This window comes from Misgurnus anguillicaudatus, chromosome 21, assembly GCF_027580225.2.
Source record: "Misgurnus anguillicaudatus chromosome 21, ASM2758022v2, whole genome shotgun sequence".
In the NCBI taxonomy this organism is placed as follows: Eukaryota; Metazoa; Chordata; class Actinopteri; order Cypriniformes; family Cobitidae; genus Misgurnus; species Misgurnus anguillicaudatus.
In genome coordinates this window covers 10,396,633-10,420,836 of record NC_073357.2, presented here as the reverse complement: position 1 = coordinate 10,420,836, position 24,204 = coordinate 10,396,633, and the positions used below count along the sequence as shown (strand labels likewise).

Here is a 24,204-nt window from a genome sequence, read left to right as displayed (position 1 = left end):
CGCTATGTCTTATATTTTCATAACAGTACTGTATATTATAATGCTATGCTAATCGAGCAAAGCTAACAGCATAAATAACATAAAATTGTTTATTTTCTGTCTTATTTTATGATCCAAAGCCACATCAGATCACGCATGATTGTTTAAGCACTCGACTTTTGATGTTATAATGTGAGTTTTATTATAAATGCTTTTATTTGTAGTGTTTTGATGGTATGCTAAGCTAACGTACTAGCTGTTCTGTAAACATCTGCTGTCTGGAGATATGAGATATGTGTTTCTAGGAATAATTTTGACTGGTAAAGCTTCTTTAATGTAAGTTTCTTTTTGTAAGAAAGGACTTTAATAAAAAGAAAGTGAATTGAGACAAAAGGAGGAAATAAAACACTAAATAGAAATTATGAGCAATTATTAATAATAATAATAAAATAAACATTTAGACAGCCATATCCCGGATTAAAAGTTGTTAATGACTCATCCGGATTCTTATTTAAAGAGTCTGTTTAAAACCCAGAGCAATAGGACAATAAACTGAAAGGATGTTGTGAGATATAAATAAACAAACATTAGCTTAGCATTTTTGCTGTTTTCTCTAAATAAATTTACATGACATGGGCCAAAAAAACATTTAATAAAATACAGAGTTTTAGAGGTATCATCTTCAGATTTAAAACAGAACAGGGTCAGACCTGTGGCTTTATCTGCAGAGCATTTCTAGATTGCTCCAAGGCCAGTTTCATTTAGATTTTCATAACAATATTTCATACATGTTTGGTGGAGTTTATAAAAAAGTATAATTTAAGCTCTCTATAACAGGGCTCAAAATTAACTTTTTTATTTGGTAGCACTGGTGCTCCCAACTTTAAAGAGTTAGGAGCACCAGCAAAAATTTAGGCGCATCCATCCAAAAATGAAAAAGCACCACAACTACAATGTAAATGTTAATAGATTTATTTTATTAAAAATAAAACACCACCACCGGGCTTTACATATCCTATAGCCAGCATTTAAAAGTTGGTCTTCTATTTTATTTTATTTTATGCTGCATAAATTCCTAAATTAATACCCAAATGCTGTTGAGCATAGTATAGCATAGTATAGCAATAGTATAGCAGCAATAATAATTTAACAATTACAGGTAACATGATTAAGATTACATAGAAAATCTAGCAAACACGTAAAACACTGATTAATTGTGACATTACAAAAGTGACTCTAATATAGAAGGCTAATATATATTGGTATTGATAACTGCATTACCAGGATGCTTTTACTACTAAATAGGCAATGTTTAAAAAAAAACATACCATCAGCATTGTCATATTCCACAGCAACATGGACCACAAGGATGTTTGTCGAATGTCCATTCACCAGCGCATGCGCACATACACCATCAAACACACTTTGACAGACAGCTCGGTGTCTCCATAGATATGTATCTATGGGTGTCTCCATCAATAATAAACACATTTGTCATGACACGTCTTGTGTTTTTGGCACTTTCGCCATGTTTAAGCAAGGTACGTCTGGCGCTTTAAAGTTTTGATTCCGCCATTAACGCCGTTTTACAGGATTTACAGTAAACACAGTAAATTACATTTTCATAGCGGAGACACTCGAAATCTTTAAGCCACTCTCTCTGAAAGGTTTAACGTCAACTCATATTTTCCGGTGGTGGAGTTACATTTGAATCCGGATCGTCGTCAAAAAATACAGTAATAACCTTGGCTGTAATCGGCTCGCTCTCGTCATGCTCGCGACGCGTTCGTCTTTTCACATTTCCGCGCTTCACGGCAACAAGGAATGACTGACGCTCATATTAGCCAATCTGCGGTCTTCATTAAACGCAAGAACTTAATGGTGAAATTTGATTGGTTATGTATTGTTGGAGAGAACACTGAACCTGGGACAGCGCCAGCACGCAGGATCACAACACAATCAACTCGCGTCACAACAAAATGGGCAGTCGCACAAATGCTCCCAAATATATTTTAAGGTCGCACAGATTAAATTTCGGTCGCATATGCGACCAAAATGGTCGCAATTTGGAGCCCTGCTATAACAACTTTTTTCATTATGACAGTAACTAATGTTCACCTCTTAATAAACTTCCAAGTGTCTGCTTTCAAATGAGACCAAACTTATGCTTTTAGTGCAAAGACTTCATAAACTGTATCTATTTTAGTTTGGCTATAACAGTTTTTGTGGGGGCGTTCGGAAAATGGAAAGAGGGCTAATTAACGACGACAGTGGGGCTTCGGGCCTTAGTCAAATGGGTTGGCGTGTATGGTCAGGTTGTGGTGAGCTTGTGGTGTTAGAGATTGAGGTTAGGTCATGTCAAGGGTTTTCACTGAATTACGAGAAAGGAGCAACTTCAGGAGAAGGAAGGACTGAGGAGTAGCGTGGCAGAGGGTGCCATCACTTAATTGACCATCCCACAAAGTCTCATCGGTGCCTCAAGTATGCATTAAGGGATATCAACATCAAAGCCTATACAACAAATCATTCTGTGTTTAAGGGCTTCCAGAGAAAAAACAGCTTTCAGAACAAAAGTGGGAGGGACGGTCCATTAAACATATGTAGGAGTTTATTATGTGCGCGTGTCTGGTTATTGTTATTTAATTAATTTAATTAATTTGTTTCAGTACTTGGTGTCTACAGAAAATGTTTAATTAAATACACACAAATACTGTCACGGCCACAACCTTTATAAACATTAAGCCATTCATTTAAGCGAGGCATGCCCAGGTGCTCTGATATTTCTTGCATGCCAGTGAACCAAACCAACTCACTGCGCGAATAACAAAATCTCAAGTGCAAATAGAAATCTCAGAACCACGCGCATAACAAGTTAAGGTGCAAGAAGGTGTCCAGGTAGCACGAAATGCGGGTTGGTGATGATAATAACAGCATAATTATTTAAAACTATAATGGGCAAACGTGCCAACTATCGTTATGAAGGCTAGCGTGATTGGCTGTAGACCTATCTGACTATCGTATCGAAGAAATGCCACAATCTAAAATCACATCTGAAAATCAACTATCATGTGGTGTTTGTCGAACTTGGGAGCACCACACATACCTTAGTATAGCATAAAACTTCAGCCCAGCAGCGACAGTTGGGAATCGCCAAGACTTTTGCGAGAGGAGCAAAGTACCAAAATGACAGCAGTCAGGCAGGTGAGCGCTTACTGACTGCTAATGCTGTAAACTAATTTCTCCAGCTTGGGATCAAAAAAGTCTTATTATCTTGATTATGTAAATGGACAGCAGAAATTTAAAGCATTGATTGGAGTATCCATAAGTGTTGCGCAGCTATTTACGAGATGATGCAATAGGCTACTTCGTTTCGTATTCGCTTTGAAAAATTCTAATTAAACATAATAAATATAGTAATATGAAATAGTATTTATTTTCGATATCTTTTGAGTTTAATATAAATTCTGGAACCGTTTTTGTCATAAAATTGTTTGTAACCCATTTTATTGTACAATAAATTATTTTATGTTTCAATCAGTTGCGTTTGGAGGAGTGCGTTATATGCACGGAGTGTTACCCCGAAAACACTCAAAAAAATGTCTAAAGAAATTGGAATTAAGCTTTTGCACAACTTACAACCAGAAACAATGTTAAGCTCTGCATGTACATATTGTTTAGCTGTCAGTAGGGCTGTGACGGTTAGTATTTTTTTCATACTGCGGTGAAGCATCAACAAATCACGCGGTTGCACAACAGTAACCCCCTCAAATACCCCCCGCCGGAAAGCTTCGGAAAACAGTAGCCTACTCTTCTCTATTATTAAAACAACAAATTATATCAGCAATAACAACATGAAATAATGTTTTTCCAAATGCAATTTTTTTGTTTTATATATGTTTTGAATGTAATGGGACTGTAAAGAATTTTTGTCATCGTTCAGAGCCCATTTTTGTACAATACATTTCATAGAATAGCAACCTGAAAAAACTAGAAAGATATTACCACACCCAGGTCCCCCACTATACACATCTGATCACGTCCTTCTCACTCTTGAGCTCGACCTTACTCCACCAGTCACTGCACTTGATTCCCCATTGGTCACGTTCCAGTGCAACCTGCGCACACCCTCTCCCTCTCGCTTATCCTCTGTGGTCTCCTCCACGCATCCCCATCCCAACCAACTCTCTGTTATATACAAACAATGCGACCGTCACACTATGCTCCACTATCACATCCTGCTTAGATAGTTTATGCCCTCTGACATCTGGACCGGCCCAGCCCACACCATCTGCCCCTTGGCTATCTGATGTGTGTGTGTGTGTGTGTGTGTGTGTGTTTACATTCTATTGAAAAATTTTTGTTAAAAATTCCCAAGTAAACCTTATCATGGTTTTACTACAAAGTTACATTCCTATTGAACATTCCTACAAGGCTCATTATGTGGCTCATTATGCAACTCTTTTGTTTCCTCAGCTGTCAATCACTGATTATTCAGGAGCTATTCCGCCGCCACGCATATGGCATTTCCCAAGCAAAAGTGTCTTAGAAATTGTAAATCAATATATTGTTTTATGTGAATGATTTTTTTACATCATTTGAAATGATTTTCAAAACTCTAGACTACTAGATCCTGTTTTAAAAAGTCTTGGGAAAACATGTTTAGAAAGAGTTTTGTGGACTTATGTCAGTAACTTAAAAATTTTGCTTTTTCAAAAACCACACATAAACATTTTTCTCTCAAAAATACAAACACGTACATACATCATATTGATCATATAATATTGTAGCCCAGTTTGTGCTGAACACAGTGTTATGAGACTTTTGCCATTAATATGTTTTTAAGCAACTGAAAAAGCACAAATGTCAGTGCATGTCAAAACTTCCCCAGGGGCCTAAAAACCCCTTAGACCCTAGAGGGTTAATGGCTGATGATTTTGTTTCCTTCTTTGTGAAGAAGCCGTGCCTGCTATGCTAGAGAACTATAGACCGTTCCTCTTCTTACCTTCATTGCAAAGACTCTTGAACTTGTGGTGGTCGACCAGCTCTCCTCCTTTTTCACAAAAAATAGCCTCATGGAAAGCAATCAGTCTGGTTTCAAAAGCGGTCACTCCACTAAGACTGTGCTGCTCTCAGTCATTAAAGCCCTAAGACAGGCAAGGGCAGCCTCCAAATCATCTGTGCTGATCTTACTGGATCTATCTGCCACTTTTGACACGGTCAATCAACATATCCTCCTGCCGACCCTCATGGCTATGGGTGTCTCAGATAATGCGCTACTATGGTTCAAGTCTTACCTCTCAGAAAAAGTCATTTAGATTATCCTGGAGAGGTGATGTCTCCAAACACCAACGTCTCAATACCGGGGTACCTCAAGGCTCTGTGATTGGACCACTGCTTTTTTCGATATACATGACATCCCTGGGTTCTGTCATTCGAAAACATGCCTTTTCCTATCACTGCTATGCAGAAGACACACAACTCCACATATAATTCCACCCTGATGATCCCAGGGTTTCTGCCCCCATCTCAACGTGCCTGCGGGACATCTCACTCTGGATGAAGGATCACCATCTTCAGCTTAACCTTGCGAAAACAGAACTGCTTGGATATCATCTGAACCGATGATTCATCCCAACCTTTCTATTCAGCTAGATTCTTTGACTATCAAGCCTTCCAGGACAGCTAGAAACCTGGGAGTGATCATTGATGATCAGCTTAGCTTCATGGAGCATGTTGCCAGCACCGCTCACTCTTGAAGATTCATCCTCTACAAAATTAGGAAAGTTAAACCTTTCTTAAATGAGCATGCTAGTCCAAACTATTAAGAGAGTTAGATAACTCTGCTGATTTTGGTCATACAGATATGATTTATACATCATTTAAAACGTTAAAGTGTCTAGTTTTTTTCTGTCCACTCCCAATAAAAACAGAATGTTGTGCTTTTCGCAAAATTAAGAAAATAAACATGATGCGTGTTTTGTTCTCTCTCCCTCAGTGAAGTCCTTTCAGAAACACGTCAGAAAAATTAACTGTAACTTAAGGAATACTTGTCATATCAACAAAATATACATATCTACATAATGCTTGGAATGTCTGCTTTTGGAAGATGTAAGTGAAATCGAAAACAAATATTGTAATTTGTTGTTAACTGTGTTAGAAGAGGGAGATGTACCGTCTTTCTCGTGTTCCTGCATTATCTATAATGAGCCACGCCCCGCTCCATTGAAGAGAAGAGCAGAGATCATCCATATTCATTAGTCAACCCCAGTCAATGAAGACTCCGTCTCTGTAGCCATTCAGGCAGTGGCAGTGCTGTGTTGAGTTTTAATCCAAGTGTTGGTGACATGACATCTACTTGTTTACTCAGACTGTAACTTAAGTTATCTCCAGACGTGAGTGTGTGTGCTTCATCAAACAGACGCGAGTGTGTGTGCTTTATCAAACAGACGGGATCGACGTCCAAACGCACACACAAATAACTTGCCTCATATTTGAGGTGCTTTGTGGTATCATTATAAGATATGCGATTGTAAACATCACATCTACTTGTTTACTCGCGCCTAAAGTTATCTCCAAACAGACGCGAGTGCGTGTGCTTCGTCAGTGACGCGATGTCCAAACGCACACACAAACACAATGCCTCATATTTGACGCGCTTTGTGGTATTCTTATAAAAGGTGCCATTGCAAACATCACATCTACTTGTTTACTCGCGCATAAAGTTATCTCCAAAAAGAATGTGTGCTTCGTCAGTGTGACGGGATCGAGGTCCAAACGCACACAAAACACAAGATGCCTCATATTTGAGGCGCTTTGTGGTAAAATTATAAAGTATGCCCTCTTGCCTGTAAATACAAGTTATCTCCAGGCGCTTATGTTTTCTTTGTGCTTCCGTCAGACGTGGTTGACGGCCAAACGCACACACAAACACACAATGCCTCATATTTGACGCACTTTTGTATTAAGACGGATCTAAACACTTCTAAAACCCTGTTTGTTCGTGTATGTCTCTACACGGTAAGTTTATTTAACGCAGGATCACGCATGGGAAGGCATTTCTTTTGTGTTGCTTTCACAAACAAACACGTAACAAGGCGTCATCTTACTGCCTAAAGGCATTATGCAGCTCATTATGCAAGTGTTTTGTTCTTCAGCTGTCAATCACAGATTATTCAAGAGCTTCCAGCCTCCTTGCATATTGCCTTCCTAACCAAAAGTGACTTTGAAATTGTAAATCAATATTATTGTCTTATGTAAATGAGTAAGCAGAATGATTTTCACATCATTTTAAAGAAAAAACTCTAGACTACTAGATCCTGTATTGAAAAGTCTTGGGAAAACATGTTTAGTATGAGTTTTTTTGACTTATATCAGTCACTTAAAAATTTAGCTTTTTCAAAAACCACGCATAAACATTTTTCTCTCAAAAATACAAACATGTACATACATGTTGATCATATAATATAGTAGCCCAGTTTGTGGTGAACACAGTGTTATAAGACTTTTGCCATTATTATGTTTTTAAGCAACTGAAAAAAGCACAAATGTCAGTGCATGTCAAAACTTCTCCAGGGCCCTAAAAACCCCTTAGACCCCAGAGGGTTAACCCAAAATGCATCTGTTATCAAAATATACAAACACACAACTACACCAGCTTCAATATATCACCGTTTATTGAGAATAAAAGCCTTTTTTTTATTTGTAATGAAATCGTTTTTGGTATTAAAACCTTTAAAAGTCGTTTTCTTTCAGTCATGGAGGTAAAAATAGCAGGCTTTTCATTGCTGTAAATGTATTGATAGCCCAAATGATCAGTGTTGTCTCAAATAATATTTTACAAATATGCAAGAAAAGCTTTGTATTTTAAAAATACTTTAAATAGTAGCCTAATTTGTTGGTATTTAAAGAGTTTCGTTGCAAAAAGAGATAATTCCGCTTTTTTTTCAGAAATCTCGTTTTTTGGTTGTGCATTCCAATTAGTATCAATTCAACTGCAGTTGGTTTGTTTTGATTTAAACCTTCATAACTGAAAAAATACAGCTAAGAAGCACTATAAAACAAAATAATAACCTGATAACATAATAATAATTTGACAAAAATGTTAAAAACGTAGTTATATTGTTTTGCAACGAAATTCTTACGAATAATTTACAAATATGCCAGAAAAGTTTTGTACTTTAAAAATAGTTTATTTGTAACGAACAGGAGATCTATAATTTACAAACGTGCAATTTCAGCAGTAGAACAGCGCCATGTGTTTTGAAATTTAAGCATAACATAAAAACGGTTCTCATCTCATCATATTCACAGGTACAAAGTCATCATTTATAATAAATCTGTGGGGTAGCATTAATTTTTTTTAAATAAATGCAATATTTAATTACTTACCAGGCTACAGGTGAAGCAGCTTTATACGCCTTCTAACGTCTCATACTTGGTCCTCATTTATGTCCAAGTCAAGACACTCAATAATAATGTTTTTAAACATTTTAACATTTTAATCCTTTGATTTTTTCATATTTTAAACTTTGTGTGCTGCTGCGCATCCATGTGATAAGCAAATGCACGTTGTCGTCCGTAGGCGCATATTACTAACGCGCTCATTAAATAACAAAAGCAATATTGCTCCATTAACTTAAGAGCAGGTTTTAGTTGGTCAGTGATGTAGTCTATTTTATTTGCTTCAAAGTAGCAACTCAACAACAATGCGCCTGAACACAACTCGTTTTCAGACCAGAAGGCTCATGGGCGCGAAAGTGGGCACAAATGTAATCGGCAAAGACTTTTCTTTTTTTAGCTGCTGAATCAACACCTCATGTTCAGAATCCTTAACGGTAATGTTAAAGGGTGCACCATCAAGCTGTAATAAAGTCTTCTCACCGATGGTCTTCGTGACCTTAATTCTGAAGCAGCGCAGCTCTCATTATTCCATACGTGTCAGCCTTAGGGTGTTCATTTCAGATGTGGGGTGTAGGAGGGGCGAGGAGGCTGTTCAAAATGCGCTATTTATTGCACTACTATTTACTAAATTAACTTATTCCTTATTATAATAGCAAACAAGAGTTTAAAAAAATATTTATTTTATAGGTCAAGTATAGTGATAATTGCAACATAACTTACTCATTAGGATAACTAATAGGCTGTACTGGATAGGCAGGTGGGTGAGCCTAGCTGACAGGTGGGTGGGCCAAGGCCCATAGCTACGCCACTGCTTGCAACACTTGTTAAACTTCCATCTCTCTCTATACATTCTTACATACATTCTAAAAAAATTACTAACTAACCCTTGGCTATGTATACTGTGTTATACTTGATGAGACTTTTCTAGGGCACTTATATATTGCTGTTATTGTGTTGTTATAATTGCTTTTATTGTTTACCTCAAGTGTCTGCTAAATGACTAAATGTAATGTAAATGTTTGTCAATACCCTTGACTGAAGATGAAGATCAGATCACATTTTATGACAAATTTATTCAGAACACCATGAAATTCAAAAAGGTTCACATCATTTCTCTTGCCACTGTACAGATTTGCATGTATTTAAGATTTGAGTTAAAAGACTCAATTAAAGCAACACTATGTAGTTTCCATGTAAAAATAACTTACAGCTCCCCCATGTAGTTGAAAAGCGCAACAGCTGCTCAGGTTGCAGCAACAGTACAATTTGTCCAGTTAAAAGTTGTTCTATAACTGAAATAATTTTAGAGACATTATTTAAAGGTAAAAAAAACTACATAGTGTTGCTTTAAGTGAAACTTTTTTTTTTATAAAAAGTGTTTAAAATGCATAAAACAAGGAAATCAACTTATTTATGATTCATGGGTGTTACAAACAAGTTAGCAGAAGCTAACAATTATAGTAGTGCATTTAATAACATTTTAATGTCATGTAAACAACATGAGGAATAAATTAAAAAATATTTGTCATGCAGAGGAGAAGAAGTTATATTCATCTAAAACACCATGAAGGTAAGGAAATGATGAGAATTTTGGGGTAAATTATATTGCTCTTGAGTGTCTAACGTTGTAATATTTTTTTGCAGAAGACGACCCAAACAAGAATTTGAAGACCTCAATATCAGAAATGACTTTAGTGGTGGGCCCAAATCTGAAATCTGACCCTGAATTTTATCAGGAACTCAGCAAGGAAGATATTGAAGAATGCTTGATTACTAATCCAAATGACTTCAAACGCTGTAAACTAGAAATGAAACAACATGATTTGGCATATGCCAGACCTTTTGATGAGCCAACACTCCATATTAAAATCATTGGAAGAGAAAATGTGGGCAGGTCGTTTCCAGAAGATGAAGTCTGTGTGGAGATCATAAGCAAAAAACAGTCTCCATGGGAAGGAAAAGTCATTGGATTGATAAAAAGAGATGAAGAATGCCTTACAGTTATCTGTAGAAGGATGAAAAAACACTCCAACATCGTTATACCTATAAACAAACCCATGACAAGAATACTGACAATTAAAAAACAAATTGATGCAGTTGAAATACGAGAACATAAGTATGGAAGGTGGGTGACAAAGGAATTCGTAGAGGATTCAGAGAATCAATTGTTAATGGTCAAGGTCATTAAATGGGAAGAAAATAAATTCTATCCTCTAGGCGTGGTTACAAGAGTTATTTCAGAGGAGGATTCCTTACAAGAACTACTCAAGTTTAAGCTGGGATATAAAGATCCTCCATTATCTGATCCACCAGAACTTGAAAATTATAAGTTCCTAGAAAGGGAGAATATGTGTGACCACATTACTTTCACCATTGACCCTACTGAAGCTCAAGACCTAGATGATGCCATTAGTGTGATTAAAATTGATGATAATACCTATCAGATTGGTATTCATATCACGGATGTAGCGAGTTATGTTAAAAAAGATAGCGAGCAAGATAAATTTGCTAGACAGCTTGGCAAAACGATTTATACTCAAGAAAAGGGAGAGATGACCTTCATGTTCTCAAGAGAGCTGAGCCAAAACCATTTAAGTTTGATCCCTGAAAAGCATCGTAGAGCCATATCATTGCTAATAGACATTGACAAAAAAACAAGCATTATCAAACACAAACGTTTTGCTTTAACTGACATTAGATCTGATGAACGCATGTCATATGAAGATGCAGACATAATAATTCAGGAAAACTGCTTTGATACCATGAAACCTCTGCAGATCTCCTGTGTGAAGGACTGTGTAGCTATTGTCTACCATTTTTCTGAGGTGCACAGAAAGTATAGGCTGGATGGGGGGTGGCCCTATGAGAAGCAGCCAGGGCATAGTCGTTCTCATGCCATGGTGGAGGAGCTAATGAATCTCTACAATAGCATTGTAGCTGAAGAACTAATATCTGCAGACATCACAAGGAACATTACACCACTGAGGTGCCATAGGGAGCCAGATTCTGAGCAACTGGAACAGTTTGAAGAGAAGTATCTTGACTTAATTCCCATGTCACCTTACATTTCAAGTATCTGCAAAGTAAATGAGATTAGTGAACAGGGTGTAGAGGAGGTTTGCTCAGTGCTAGAATATGAAAATATGAAGAATATCCCCAACAATGACGAGAAGCACGGCATATTGCTTAACATTTTTAGTTCCATATTTCAGAAAATGGAAGTGTATGCACAAAACAAAGATTATTACAATTTGATGCAATTAATAATTTCAGATGCAATCCATCCTACCCTTCTGCCCATGGTACAGGAGTTTCGTAAAATTCAAAGGAAAGCTGTCATTCTTAGGTCCTGTTCATCAACAGACTCTAGACTGGGTCATTATGATTTGCGGCTAAATGCATACACCCAGGCATCTTCTCCTATGAGGCGTTATCTAGACCTTATCCTGCAGAGGCTTTTGCACACCATTCTCTCTAAAGATAAAATAAAGCAACCTGATTACAGACAAAATGAAATCGAGCAGTTCTGTCAATCTGGAATGGAAGTAGAAGAGGAGCGTGATGCTCAATTACTGATACTGAGAAAATTTCAGTCTCTTTCTCTTGAACCTAAAGATGTGGTCAGGCTAGCAGTGGTTGACCAGCTAACTCCAAAGGGGCATGAATTTACAATATCCTTTCCACTACATCCTATTTCAGATGTCATCAACATTTTGTACAGACATCTTAAAATTGTGGATCAACCTAAATACAATGAGGACAAAAATTCCATTACTCTTCTTTGGAAGAGGAGAGTATATTCATTCAAATCCTCACAGATTTCATACACACCCAAGCTATTCAACAACATAATTCCAGTAGCAGGTAACCTGTGGGAAAACTTGTTATCTGCCATGAAAGAGCAGGACTGGGTTAAAATTGGTCAATGCCTCCACGACATGAAAGAAGGGGCGAAAAAAGAAATTGAAGGGCTGAGAAGTGAGACCAAAACAGAGCAACACTGTAAAGAGTTAACCATGGAGCTGAAGCTGGGACAGGTTATTCAAGTGCAACTTGGGACCGAACTTAAGGATGGCTTGAACGTTCCTGTAATACAGCTGGTTAACATTAATGAAAACTTTGACATCTGCTTGGAGCACACAAGAAACCCCACTGAGTGCTTCACCCAAACAGCATGCCGTCCATCACAACCATCATATGAAAACTACAAAGAGTACCAGGATATCTGGAGTCAACTATGTCACATAGACACAGCTTACAATGCTTTGGAAGAAAATAATAGCATCTTATTAGAGGATGTGCCTATTAAATGGACTGTCAATGAAACTGGTCTCCAAGGGGTGTTTCATATAACAAAGACTCAGAAAAAACAATGGTCTCTAGAGTTTGATCTTAGAAACTGCTTTTTATGCATCAGACTAAAGCATCAGAAAGATGAGAACTTTAAGAAAGAAGCAAAACATTTGGATGGTTCAGTAGTTTCAGATCTGCAGGGTCCATTACCTTTCACATGGGTCGCACATGGAGTTGCCACCAAAAAGGAACAAAAAGACAAAGACCAAACATCTGGCAAAATTGATTTTAAGATTGTACAAAGGTCTATGGGTTACATCCCACCTGGGGTTTTTCATAATAAAACAAGATTCACCGTAGAGGTCATTCCCAAAAAAATTCCATACATGTGAGTGCTATTTACTCTGCTAATACATTTAGTAGTAGATTTTTTCCTAATTGTATGCTTTGTAACGCATGTTTTTTTTTTGCAGGCTCAGGGAACAAGCTATTGCAAAGTTAAAACAGGCTAATCACTTGGTTAAAAGTGTTGCTGCTGGGCAACTTAATGACGTGAACTACAGTAAGCAACTTGAATTAACTTCATTTAAACTAGTATATGTAATTTAAAAAAAAAGGGAAAGTTTGATCCAGTTTGAAATGGTTCAGTGCATTTAAACTGTGTTAAGAATATACAATTATTGTATTATTATTATTTATTATTATTATTTATATTAGATCATGCAGATAAAAATAGCAGCTTCTACACCGTGGACAAGAGCCTGAAACTGCAGCAGTTGAATGAAAGCCAGAAAAGAGCAGTTGAGGCGGCTCTGAGAAAACCTTTTACGGTGATTCAAGGTCCACCAGGTACTATATTGTGACAAATTGCAGACTCTTTATACTTCATGATTTTTTTGTGGACCTGCAACACCCTACAGTATAGCAACCAACAGCACTGGCCCTGCCAAAATGTTAACCTCTACATTAGTTGTTGTTTGCATCTGTCACTTTTGTTTTTATTGCTCAATTGTACATTTGCAACTTGGTTATAAACAATATAAGGTCCTATTATTGTAAAAGTATTTAAAGTTAAGATTAAATGAAGGTTACCTGTTATGCTTTTTTACAATCTTTTTTTTTTTTTATTAAAGAAGGATAATGCAAAATACAATGATACAAAGGACAATGAATTTTAACACCCTTCAGTATATTTATATACTAACACACATAGAATACACCCTCCCCAGGCAGCATGGATACAAAAAAAAAACATAATTCCTGGTTACAGAAGCTTAACAAATACAATAAAATTAGGACCCGTGCATGGCTTCCATTATGTAAAGGAGATGAAAACCGGACTGTCATTGGGATAATGCATATACAGCATAGGTTAACTAGTGGGTAGAAGAAATAAATAAGCAAACGGAAAAAAACACAAAAATAATAATAATAACAATAGAGGACAACCCCACTAATCAGGTAATTCTTTCAAACTTTTAAAGTATGACAAAATAGGATCCCATTTAATATAGAATCCCTCTGCAGATCCCCTGAGTGTGAATTTAATCTTTTCTAATTTTAAAAAGAACATTACATCCTCCAGCCGGGATGACACAGATGGAGGAATAGGAGATTTCCAGCTAAGTAAAATTCTTTTACGGGCTAATAAGGAGATATAAGCAATAACATTCTTTTGGGGTGTGGTTAGGGTGGTGTCCATATCGTCACTAGGAGTACCAAATATGGCTATTTAAGGACAGGGCTCCAGCGTCACCGTAAGGGCCTCGTTAATGGCTTTGAAAATCAATGACCAATAGTTCTCCAGTGAAGGACAGGACCAGAACATGTGTAACAGGTTGGCTGGGGAAAAGGAACATCTATCACAGGAAGCGTCTAGACCAGGGAATATTCTGGCTAGCCGCGCCTTAGTCAAATGAACCCTATGCAGCACTTTAAATTGTATAAGTCGTAGTCTCACTGAAGAAGAGGATGAGTGAATAGTTTTAAGTGCCTTTCCCCAGAAATCCTCAGATAGTTCTATAGCTAGATCGTTCTCCCATCTGGATTTGATCTTATCCAAATTGTGTGTTTGAAGGGACAGAAGCTGGGAGTATAAAATAGAAATCAACCCTTTATTAGTAAAACAAGAGGTGAGATTATCCAAAGGAGAGGAGGGGGCAAGATCTGGAAAGGGTGGGAATTTGTTTTTGATAAAACTACGAATTTGAAGGTATCTGAAAAAATGAATATGTGGAAGGTCATACAATCTTCGGAGATTCTCAAAACTGTTGAATACGCCTTCAGCATAAAGATCTTTAATACATTTCAAGCCTGATGTTTCCCAGTATCTAAATGAAGAGTCCAGTATAGAAGGTGGAAATAAATGATTTTTGTATATAGGACCTAAAATTGATGCTGTTAGAAATTTATAGTGATTCCGAAACTGATTAAAAATTTTAAGAGTTGACAGCACTGTGGGGTTAGTTGTAAATTGGGAGGTTTTCATAGGTAAAGAGGAATATACCAAAGCAGGGAGAGAAGAAAGATTACATGTTTGTGCCTCAATTAGACACCAATTTGTATCTGCCCGATGAAGCCAGAATAATATCTTTTGAATATTTGATGCCCAGTAATAATGAATAAAGCTTGGGAGGCCTAAGCCACCTGCATCACAGGGCCTCTGAAGAGTATGTTTATTTACCCTAGGTATTTTATTTTCCCAAATAAAAGAAGATATATATTGATCAATTGAGTTGAAAAAGGACTTTGGTAGAAAAACTGGTAACATTTGGAACAGGTATAAGAATTTAGGAAGAATAGTCATTTTCACAGAATGTATCCTGCCAGCTAGAATAAGGGGAAGACTATTCCACCTGTTGAGCTCAGTTCTCATTTCTTTTAATTGAACTTTAAAATTAGCTTCAAACAGAAGGGAGAAAGAACGTGTCATGTTGATCCCAAGGTATCTAAACCCGTTGGGAGAAAAACGAAAAGACAATAATTCTCGTTGAATTTGCAGAGCCGAATTATTAATGGGAAAACTTTCGCTTTTTTCAAAATTTAATCTGTATCCCGAAAAGGCACCAAACCGATTTAGCAAAGAGATAATTAAGGGGCTGCTGGATACCGGGTCACTAACATAAAGCAAGAGATCGTTGGCGTATAAGGAGACCCGGTGTTCGATGCCCCCCCTTATGATTCCATGAAACATCGTAGTGTTTTTCAAAACTATTGAGAGAGGTTCAATCGCGATGGCAAAGAGAAGTGGGAATAAGGGGCATCCCTGTCGCGTTCCCCGCGTTAGTGGAAAAAAGTCGGATCGAGTATAGTTAGTCCGAATGGATGCTAAAGGAGAATGGTATAGTAGCTTGATCCAAGAAATAAAGGTATCGCCAAAGCCAAATTTTTTTAGTACTGCAAACAGATATGGCCATTCGATTCGATCGAATGCCTTCTCCGCATCCAAGGAAATAACTACCTCTGGATGCGGAGAAGGGACTGGTACATACATTATGTTGGATAATCTGCGAATATTAGAAAAAGATTGTCTGTTTTTAATGAATCCCGTTTGGTCATCTGAAATTATTAAAGGAAGAACATGCTCTAAACGGAGTGCTAGTATTTTAGATAGAATTTTAATGTCTGTATTTAAAAGTGATATAGGGCGATATGATCCACATAGGGTAGCGTCTTTATCTTTTTTGAGAAGAAGTGAAATTGATGCCTGCGAAAAAGTTGGTGGAAGAGAACCTGCTCCCATAGACTCTTTAAACACTTCGAAGAGAATGGGCGCAAGCTTTGTCTTAAATTTCTTAAAAAAGTCAATCGGGTAGCCATCAAGACCAGGAGACTTGCCACTTTTCATGGCCATTATAGCCACATTAATCTCTTCGAGTTCAAGGTCATGTTCTAACTCTACTATCTGATCTATTTGCAGTGAAGGGGTATCCAAATAATTTAGGAAGTTATTCATATCCTCAGGGTCCGCCGGGAATTCTGAAGTATATAGTGAGGAATAAAACGTTTTGAAAATGTTGTTTATTTCTTTCGGATTACAAGTCAAAATTTGATTAGAGTCTTTAATCTGAGAAATAATCCGAGAAGCGGTTTGTCGTTTTAACTGGTGAGCCAAAAGTCGGCTAGATTTGTCTCCATATTCGTAATAAAAACCACGTGTCTTCATTGTTAGATGTTCTGCATGAGTAGTGGATAGAAAATTAAACTTTGTTTGTAAGTCAGCTCTTTTCTTACGTAGTTCAGGTGTTGGTGACTCAGAGTATTCTCTGTCTAAATCAATTATGGACTGGGACAGTGTCTGCAGTTCCTTTTTATGCTCCTTTTTAACATAGGATGTGTAAGATATTATCTGGCCCCTCAGGTAAGCTTTTAAAGTCTCCCAGAGTAATGAATAGGACACTGTGTCTGTTTTGTTTAGTTCCAAAAAATTATCTATGTTACTTGAAATAAAGTCACAGAATTTATTATTAGATAAAAGTGGAGGGTTAAATGTCCAAAGTGGCTGTTCTCTAATATTCAGAGGGAAATACAGGTCTAACAGAACTGGTGCATGGTCAGATACGACTATAGCAGAGTATTCAACCTTCTTGACCATCGACATAAGCAAATTATCTATAAAAAAGTAATCTAATCTGGAAAAGGAGTGATGGACATGGGAATGAAAAGAGAATTGTTTACTCGGTGGGTTTAAAAATCTCCAGGGATCTACACAACCATTTTGTTTCATAAATAAAGAAAAGGTCTTTGCCATCTCTGAAGTGTTACTATTGATGTTAGATCTGTCAAGCTGAGGGTCGATAGCACAGTTTAAATCACCTGCAAATAATAAATGATGTGTATTAAGCTTGGGAATTAGCGAAAGGAGAGAATTTGCAAAATTAACGTCGTTCCAAATTGGGAGCGTAGACATTAACTAAAATCACTGGGACTTGAAAAAGATATCCGGTCACAATAATGTAACGACCATTGGGGTCACAAATAGCCTCGGAAGATGGGAATTGGATTCTCTTATTAATTAAAATTGCTACACCTCGTGATCTGCTATTAAATTTGGAGTGAAAAATTTGGCTTACCCATACTTTACGAATTCTAATATGATCATCCAGTCTTAGATGAGTTTCTTGTAGGAACAGTATATCTGGTTTGTAAGATTTAAGATGGGAAAAAACTTTAGCTCTTTTAACAGGACCATTTAATCCCTTGACATTCCATGTCATTAGCCTCACTGGCTGACCTCGGTCTTCATTACACATGTAATAGAAATTAAAATAAAAATTATACACATGCAAGGGTTACAAAACATGTAGCAACTGTAGAATGTTAATAACAGAATTAAAATGAAAAGTGCCATAACACTATATGTAAACACTGCTGCCAACCCCTCCCACTCCCACCCCTTATTCGAACAAAGTGAGAACATTATAAAGCCTAGATCTAAGACCCCAACAGGGACTGATCGCAAAAAGAAAAAAAAATACAGAAGCTTCCGAAAAACGCGGATTAGCAACGGTAAAAAATATATATATATACCATAGGTGTAGCTCCCAGGTAGAACATATATTGTAACAAAGTCATGTCGTCATTTCACATTTTTAATCAGCTAGTAGCTAAACAGTGTGTGTGTAGCCATAAGTCTTGTGCAGCATCGGGTTTTGCGTGTCAATATAGAGCCAGCACGTTAGCCTTCATCCCAGTGGGAACAATAAAACCCGTTAGCATCCTCTGGCGTGTTAAAGTAGCCAGAGGTGTCAAGTAACGAAGTACAAATACTTCGTTACCTTACTTAAGTAGATATTTTGGGTATCTATACTTTACTTGAGTAATTATTTTTCAGACGACTTTTTACTTCTACTCCTTACATTTTCACGCAATTATCTGTACTTTCTACTCCTTACATTTTAAAAATCGCCTCGTTACTTCTATTAATTTCAACTTGTTTTCTTTTTTTACATTCCGGCTTAAATTGCATCATCCAGATGAATCCGATTGTGGTTGGATGAGAAGTATAAACATACACCATTTCGACTCCCTATTGGTTTGTACGCAATCCCCGCCCCCCAGCTGACTGCAGATGATCAAAAGTTTGTTCGATAGCGCTGCACAGAGAAACATAAAAGAACCGCGAGAGCGATTAGAAAGCATGCAGAGTGTCTCCCCTCGCGATGCTTTGATATCATCCGCCATCTGTTTGTACAGTAACAGAACGCGGCATTCTGTCTTCAAATGGAAAAGTACGAAATAAAACTTGCGCATCACTTTCAGGTCAGTTCACATTCACAAGCCTGTGTAAATATATAGCTGGCGGCTGGCACCAACTCATCTGTGTGATTTAAATAGTGTAACAATACCAATTGATATCATGTAACTTCAGTTGTTCAACTTAAATGACATTGTGCTGCGTTGCGTTTTGAAGCATTGCAAAGATATCTAGGCTAAAGACATTGTTGTTTTGTATATGCTAATAACTGCCGTAAATTTTATTTGCATTAACAAAACCTACTTAGCTGAATGCTTGAGTGTTAAATCAATGAAACACATAACCATACATACCAACTTTTGCTTTTGTTAATAGACATCAGCTGTTTCCTTCAACCTGAGTGACTTTTAATTTACTTACAATAAAGACATTTAGTAATTCTCCACAATTGCTTGGATATACAGATGTGGCCTTTAAAAATGCGCGTTTTCTCCCGCGGCATTCGCCAAATCGTCTCGCGGAGTCACGCAGAATTCTGCAAGTGTTTTCGGGGGGGCTACTTTGCCTTTTCCCCTAATGTTTTTCGCTTCACAGAAAATCCACCAGGTGGCGCATAAAAAACTCTTACATTTTTTTTATATGCGTTGTCATTGCGGTTGTTTCCAGAAGTTAATAAGGGCATTGCCGTATATTTAACATTGCTATTAAAACAGCAAAGTGACGTCAACCCCTTTTTGCCAGCATAACAGTGCATACAACGATGACTGTATGTACAATGCATTTATACTTAGTGCAACGGAGAATTTAGTGTGAGCCTAATACACTTAACTCTATTTACAATGAATATCTTAATTATTTGTGTTGTCGAATTTTGACTTCGTTTCATTGTTTGTTCATAATATTTATAATTATGTCCGTTTTTCTAAAAGTATCAATATTTTAAAGAGATTAATGTGGTATAAAAAATACATGTTTTACAGTTAAAAGTGTTGTAAAAATATATTAGTATTCTTATATATTAAGAACAATAATATGACACATGTATATTGCGCTAAAATGCTTTACATATGGAAAGAGGAATTCTTCTCAACCACCACCAATAAAGTTTAAAAATTATTCGTTAGAAAAACAGTGTTTAAACCCACGCAGAGCGAACAAGAAAACATAGGCCTATGCTTACATACTGTACAGTTGGCATATGATATCTTTAGTTTTACATATTTATATTTATAATACCTTTAATAATACCTTTTTTGCGCATATGTGTTGTGATTTTTAAAAATCCTTTCAGCCGTAATTCATATCTGTAAAAATATAAAGTGGCTTTGTAAATATCATTAAAATAATGGATTAAAATAACTTTATAAAATCTCTTAATGTCACTTATGTATTTTTTAGTTGGTCAAACCAAAAGAAATGACTAGACATAGAACAGAAATTTTTATTTAAAATTGACTTGAAACTATACTGCATCTAATAAATTATCGAACAGAGAAACTACGCCTTTTACATACAAAAAACACCCCCGAAGTGTTGAGTTTATGAATATTTACACTTACAATATGTACTTTGTGAAATGTGTGTGTAAAATAATCAATTTAATAACATGTGGCTTTATAAACAAACACGCCGAGTCTCCTTCCTTATCTCAGACATTCGTATTCAACACTTTTCAAAACTTATTTATATAAAAAGTGTATTAATTAACTTAATAAAATCTCCTAATGTCACTTATGTATTTTTATTTGGTCAAACCAAAATAAATGATTAGAAATAGAACAGACATTTTAATTTAAAATTTATATTATATTATAAGCGTATGCTACATCTAATAAAATAGCGAACAGCTTTTACGGACGGAAAACACCTCCGAAGTGTTGAGTTTATGAATATTTACACCTACAATTTGTATACTTTGTGAAATGTGTGAGTAAAATAATACATTTAATAACATGTGGCTATATAGACAAACACGCTGCGTCTCCTTCCAGATATCTTATCTCAGACATTCGTTTTTAAAACTTATTTATATATAATCTAATTTATAAATTAAAAAAACAAAGTTTTAAGTTAAGACAATAATAAATGTGTTTATCTTTATTGAAAGAAAAACGTAGAAAATGTTATTATGGGTATAGATGATGTAAATAAAGTGTGCAGTATACACAAAAATGCAAACAAATTATTTCTAAAAGTAGCAATATTTTAAAGAGATAAATGTGGTATAAAGAAAGACATGAGAAAAGTAGAGGTATGCAAAAAGCACAGTTCAGATATTGTTAATTCAAGCGGTTTTATACACCTTTCAGCTTTGTTTGAATTGACAAGAATTTTATTCGGCACTGTCAAAACATTTTATGATTGATTTACTGATTTATTACAGAAACTTGTTGTCAGAAGCAAAGCGTACTAAGCATCTTTATATGTATGTTTTAAAGTTAAAAGTGTTGTCAAAATATATGAGTATTCTCTTATATTAAGAATAACATGATACATTTATATTGCGCTAAAATGCAATATAAATTATTCTGCCATATAAATTATTCTCAACCACCACCAATAAAGTTTTAACATTATTCTTTAGGAAAAAAACGGCGTTTAAACCCGTGGAGCGAACAAGAAAACATATGTTTATATGCTCATTCGGCATATCATATGATATTTTTTATTTAGTTTTACAGTTTTAAAAGTGGCAAAAAAAGTTTTTAAAATCTAATGAATACTGGTCTCTGTAAATATAACTGCAGATGACAGCAGATTAGATTCAGTTCACCTACTAAGAAATAGGAGAAGCGATGATTTGTGATTGATTGGGGCTAATAGAATGACTGCCACACTCAAAATACACCAAACCAAATGAGCACTTTATAGTAAACTAAAGCAACACACAATGTGCAAGTCATATAAGTATATATAGTATATAAATATATTATTGTTAATAGACGTCAAATATCAATTGATTTTTTTTAAATATTTTTATTAAAAACTGTCAAAGCAAACATCACGCTGGCTTCTACTACTTACAAACATGCACACGTGGGTGAGGGTTAATGAATCTGCCGTTTTCTGAGGGTATCTGCGTGCGTGGGTTCCGGGCATATGCTTTTCCTCCAGAGCTGGGTTTCCCGATAACGATTGAACTTAGCACTTAAGAGCGGTTTCTACGAGCTACTTAACGAACATTCGTTGTTCATGTACGTACGTTTCCCAAAGATGCACGTTAAACGATCGCTCGCAGCTGAGTTTTAAGTGCTACTAACGAGTCGCTATCCGTTTGTCAAGTGCTGAAATGTCACCTATAGAATGACTCGAATTTGTAGCAGAAGCTTGTTTAGGCTAATGATCTTCAGCCGATGTGCACTAATGTTTTTTTATAATATTTTCCATTATTGTTTAATGAGTAAATATTAGTTAAGTTTAGTCATTAAACAATTATTGGTTTAAAATTATTTAAATGTTTTAAAAATTTGTGCCTAATGAAATATTCTTTTCCGTATTTAGTTAGGACTTCTCCCACTGCGAAATGCATTCTGCATTTTATGAAATAGTTTAGATTATTATTATTATTTGTTTTTATTATCTATGTTTTTTATTATTAGGGATTATTGCATTGTACCGTACATATTATTTGGTTTCCTTAATCAGATGCCATTTCACTTCAAAACAATTATTTTTACTCTAGATTAATTATAGAAGCAAATTGGTAGGAACCATTCATCAATTTGCTAGTACAAACTTTTACCAAAATTTACCAAATATGTTTTACTTCTTTATTAATTTATGTTTAGTCATTTAAATTTGATTTCTCATTTTAATTTTAAATATATTATATTAAAGTAATTTAAACAAATAAACAATGAAGAACCCAATAAATAAATAAATATACATTTAAAACATTACATTATCGTCATTGCTGGAGTGCAATTTGTTGGTTGTCCTGCAGGTGACCTTGTAACTCTATTAACGACTACTCCGGATTAGCACTGATTTTCAAGTGCTAAGTTATGAAGCTTTTGCGAAACGGTCCGTAATTCTAAGATGATTCGTACAATCGTTTTTACGATCTACTTAGCCTTACGATGCTTTTGGGAAACCGGGCCCAGACCTTGACGCTTTGTGTGTTCGACTTTAAATGGTGCGGCGCTGACTGGTCGGCTTATGACATCAGAGTACTGCGAGAGCAAAGGTAAAGTCGGACCATTTGTAACATTTCGACTTGCTCTCGCGGTACTTTGATGTCTTCGGTGCCGAACTGTCTGCGCAGCGCCACATAGAAACGGCCTTTGACTCTTTACAGCAGAGTACCAGCAACATGAGAAGTGGTGGCACGCAAAAGAAAGTGAAGGTACGCAGTACGCTAAAATATAAAGTGTCTGTACTGCGAACACTGGTTTAGTTATTTACATCGTGTGTTGCTCTTTCACCATTGTGCACCCGCGCACTCGCTCTGTAGTTTGTAGCTCGCGCTCCGGCTTCTGTAAACAATGGCCGTTTCTCAAACCAAGTAGGGGAGAGTGGGTCAAAATAAGCCAGTGGGTAAGTTAACCCACCCCCTTTATCTAGGCAACCAGATTTGTAGCCGTGTGACCACAAATACAGGTAGCAACCATAATTTCTGTTTGGCTATGTTAAAGAGAAGGAAAAATTAAAGAGTTATGATTAAAGTAAAATGTATACATACCAGGTCGTTATGTCAAAGTAGATTTTTTCAGGTCTAATTATTTATACCATAAATATTGGTGATAGGCTAATGTATAAAATCATGTGAATGATTTAGCTAAAGATTAGCCTGAATTACTAAACTAGGCAGTTTTCCCAAAATGGTGGCTGTGGGGCAAAGTGAATGGGGTAAACTGAACCAGCGGTTCAACCCCACCATGAGGCACTGAGGCACTGAAACCACTGAATATGTTTCATTAAAAAATATATATATCTGTGTAGTTTCGCACAACTGATTTGTTCATTTTTAAACATTTTAGAAAACATATCATGCCAAGACATTACAATATTACTTCATTTTTATTTTATGCATTTGGCGTTTTGGTCCATACTGAAAAAACAAACTTACCACTAAGAAACGTCCATTGACAATCTCCAAACAATAACTTGTTCCTCAAAATCTGTATTTTTATCTGATACAGACTCAAACATGAGTGGATGACATCAGAGTACCGCGAGAGCGATTGAAACCAACCTCCTCTGCCTTATTTCTCGCGGTATTCTGATGTCATCTGCTTGTCGGCTCTTGCGGCGCTGCGTAAAGTTGACCACACCTAAGAACCGTACTGCTAAACTCGACAGGAATGCTCTGTGTATACCAGCACATCCTTTATTAG

General features: G+C 36.3%; 1 protein-coding gene across 4 annotated transcripts in view; it reads left to right on the top strand.

Moving 5' to 3' along the window:
- The window catches only part of LOC129432148 (3'-5' exoribonuclease HELZ2), a 122,178-nt gene that overhangs the window by 67,930 nt on the left and 30,044 nt on the right, over positions 1–24,204 (top strand). For 2 of the 4 annotated variants that reach the window (XM_073859230.1, XM_073859231.1), the window contains 4 exons: positions 9,913–9,949; positions 10,024–13,060; positions 13,146–13,234; positions 13,390–13,521. In XM_073859230.1, coding sequence (XP_073715331.1) covers positions 9,913–9,949; positions 10,024–13,060; positions 13,146–13,234; positions 13,390–13,521 — 3,295 coding nt within the window. The remainder of the gene's footprint in view (positions 1–9,912; positions 9,950–10,023; positions 13,061–13,145; positions 13,235–13,389; positions 13,522–24,204) is intronic. The other 2 variants (XM_073859233.1, XM_073859232.1) reach the window with 1 other exon arrangement.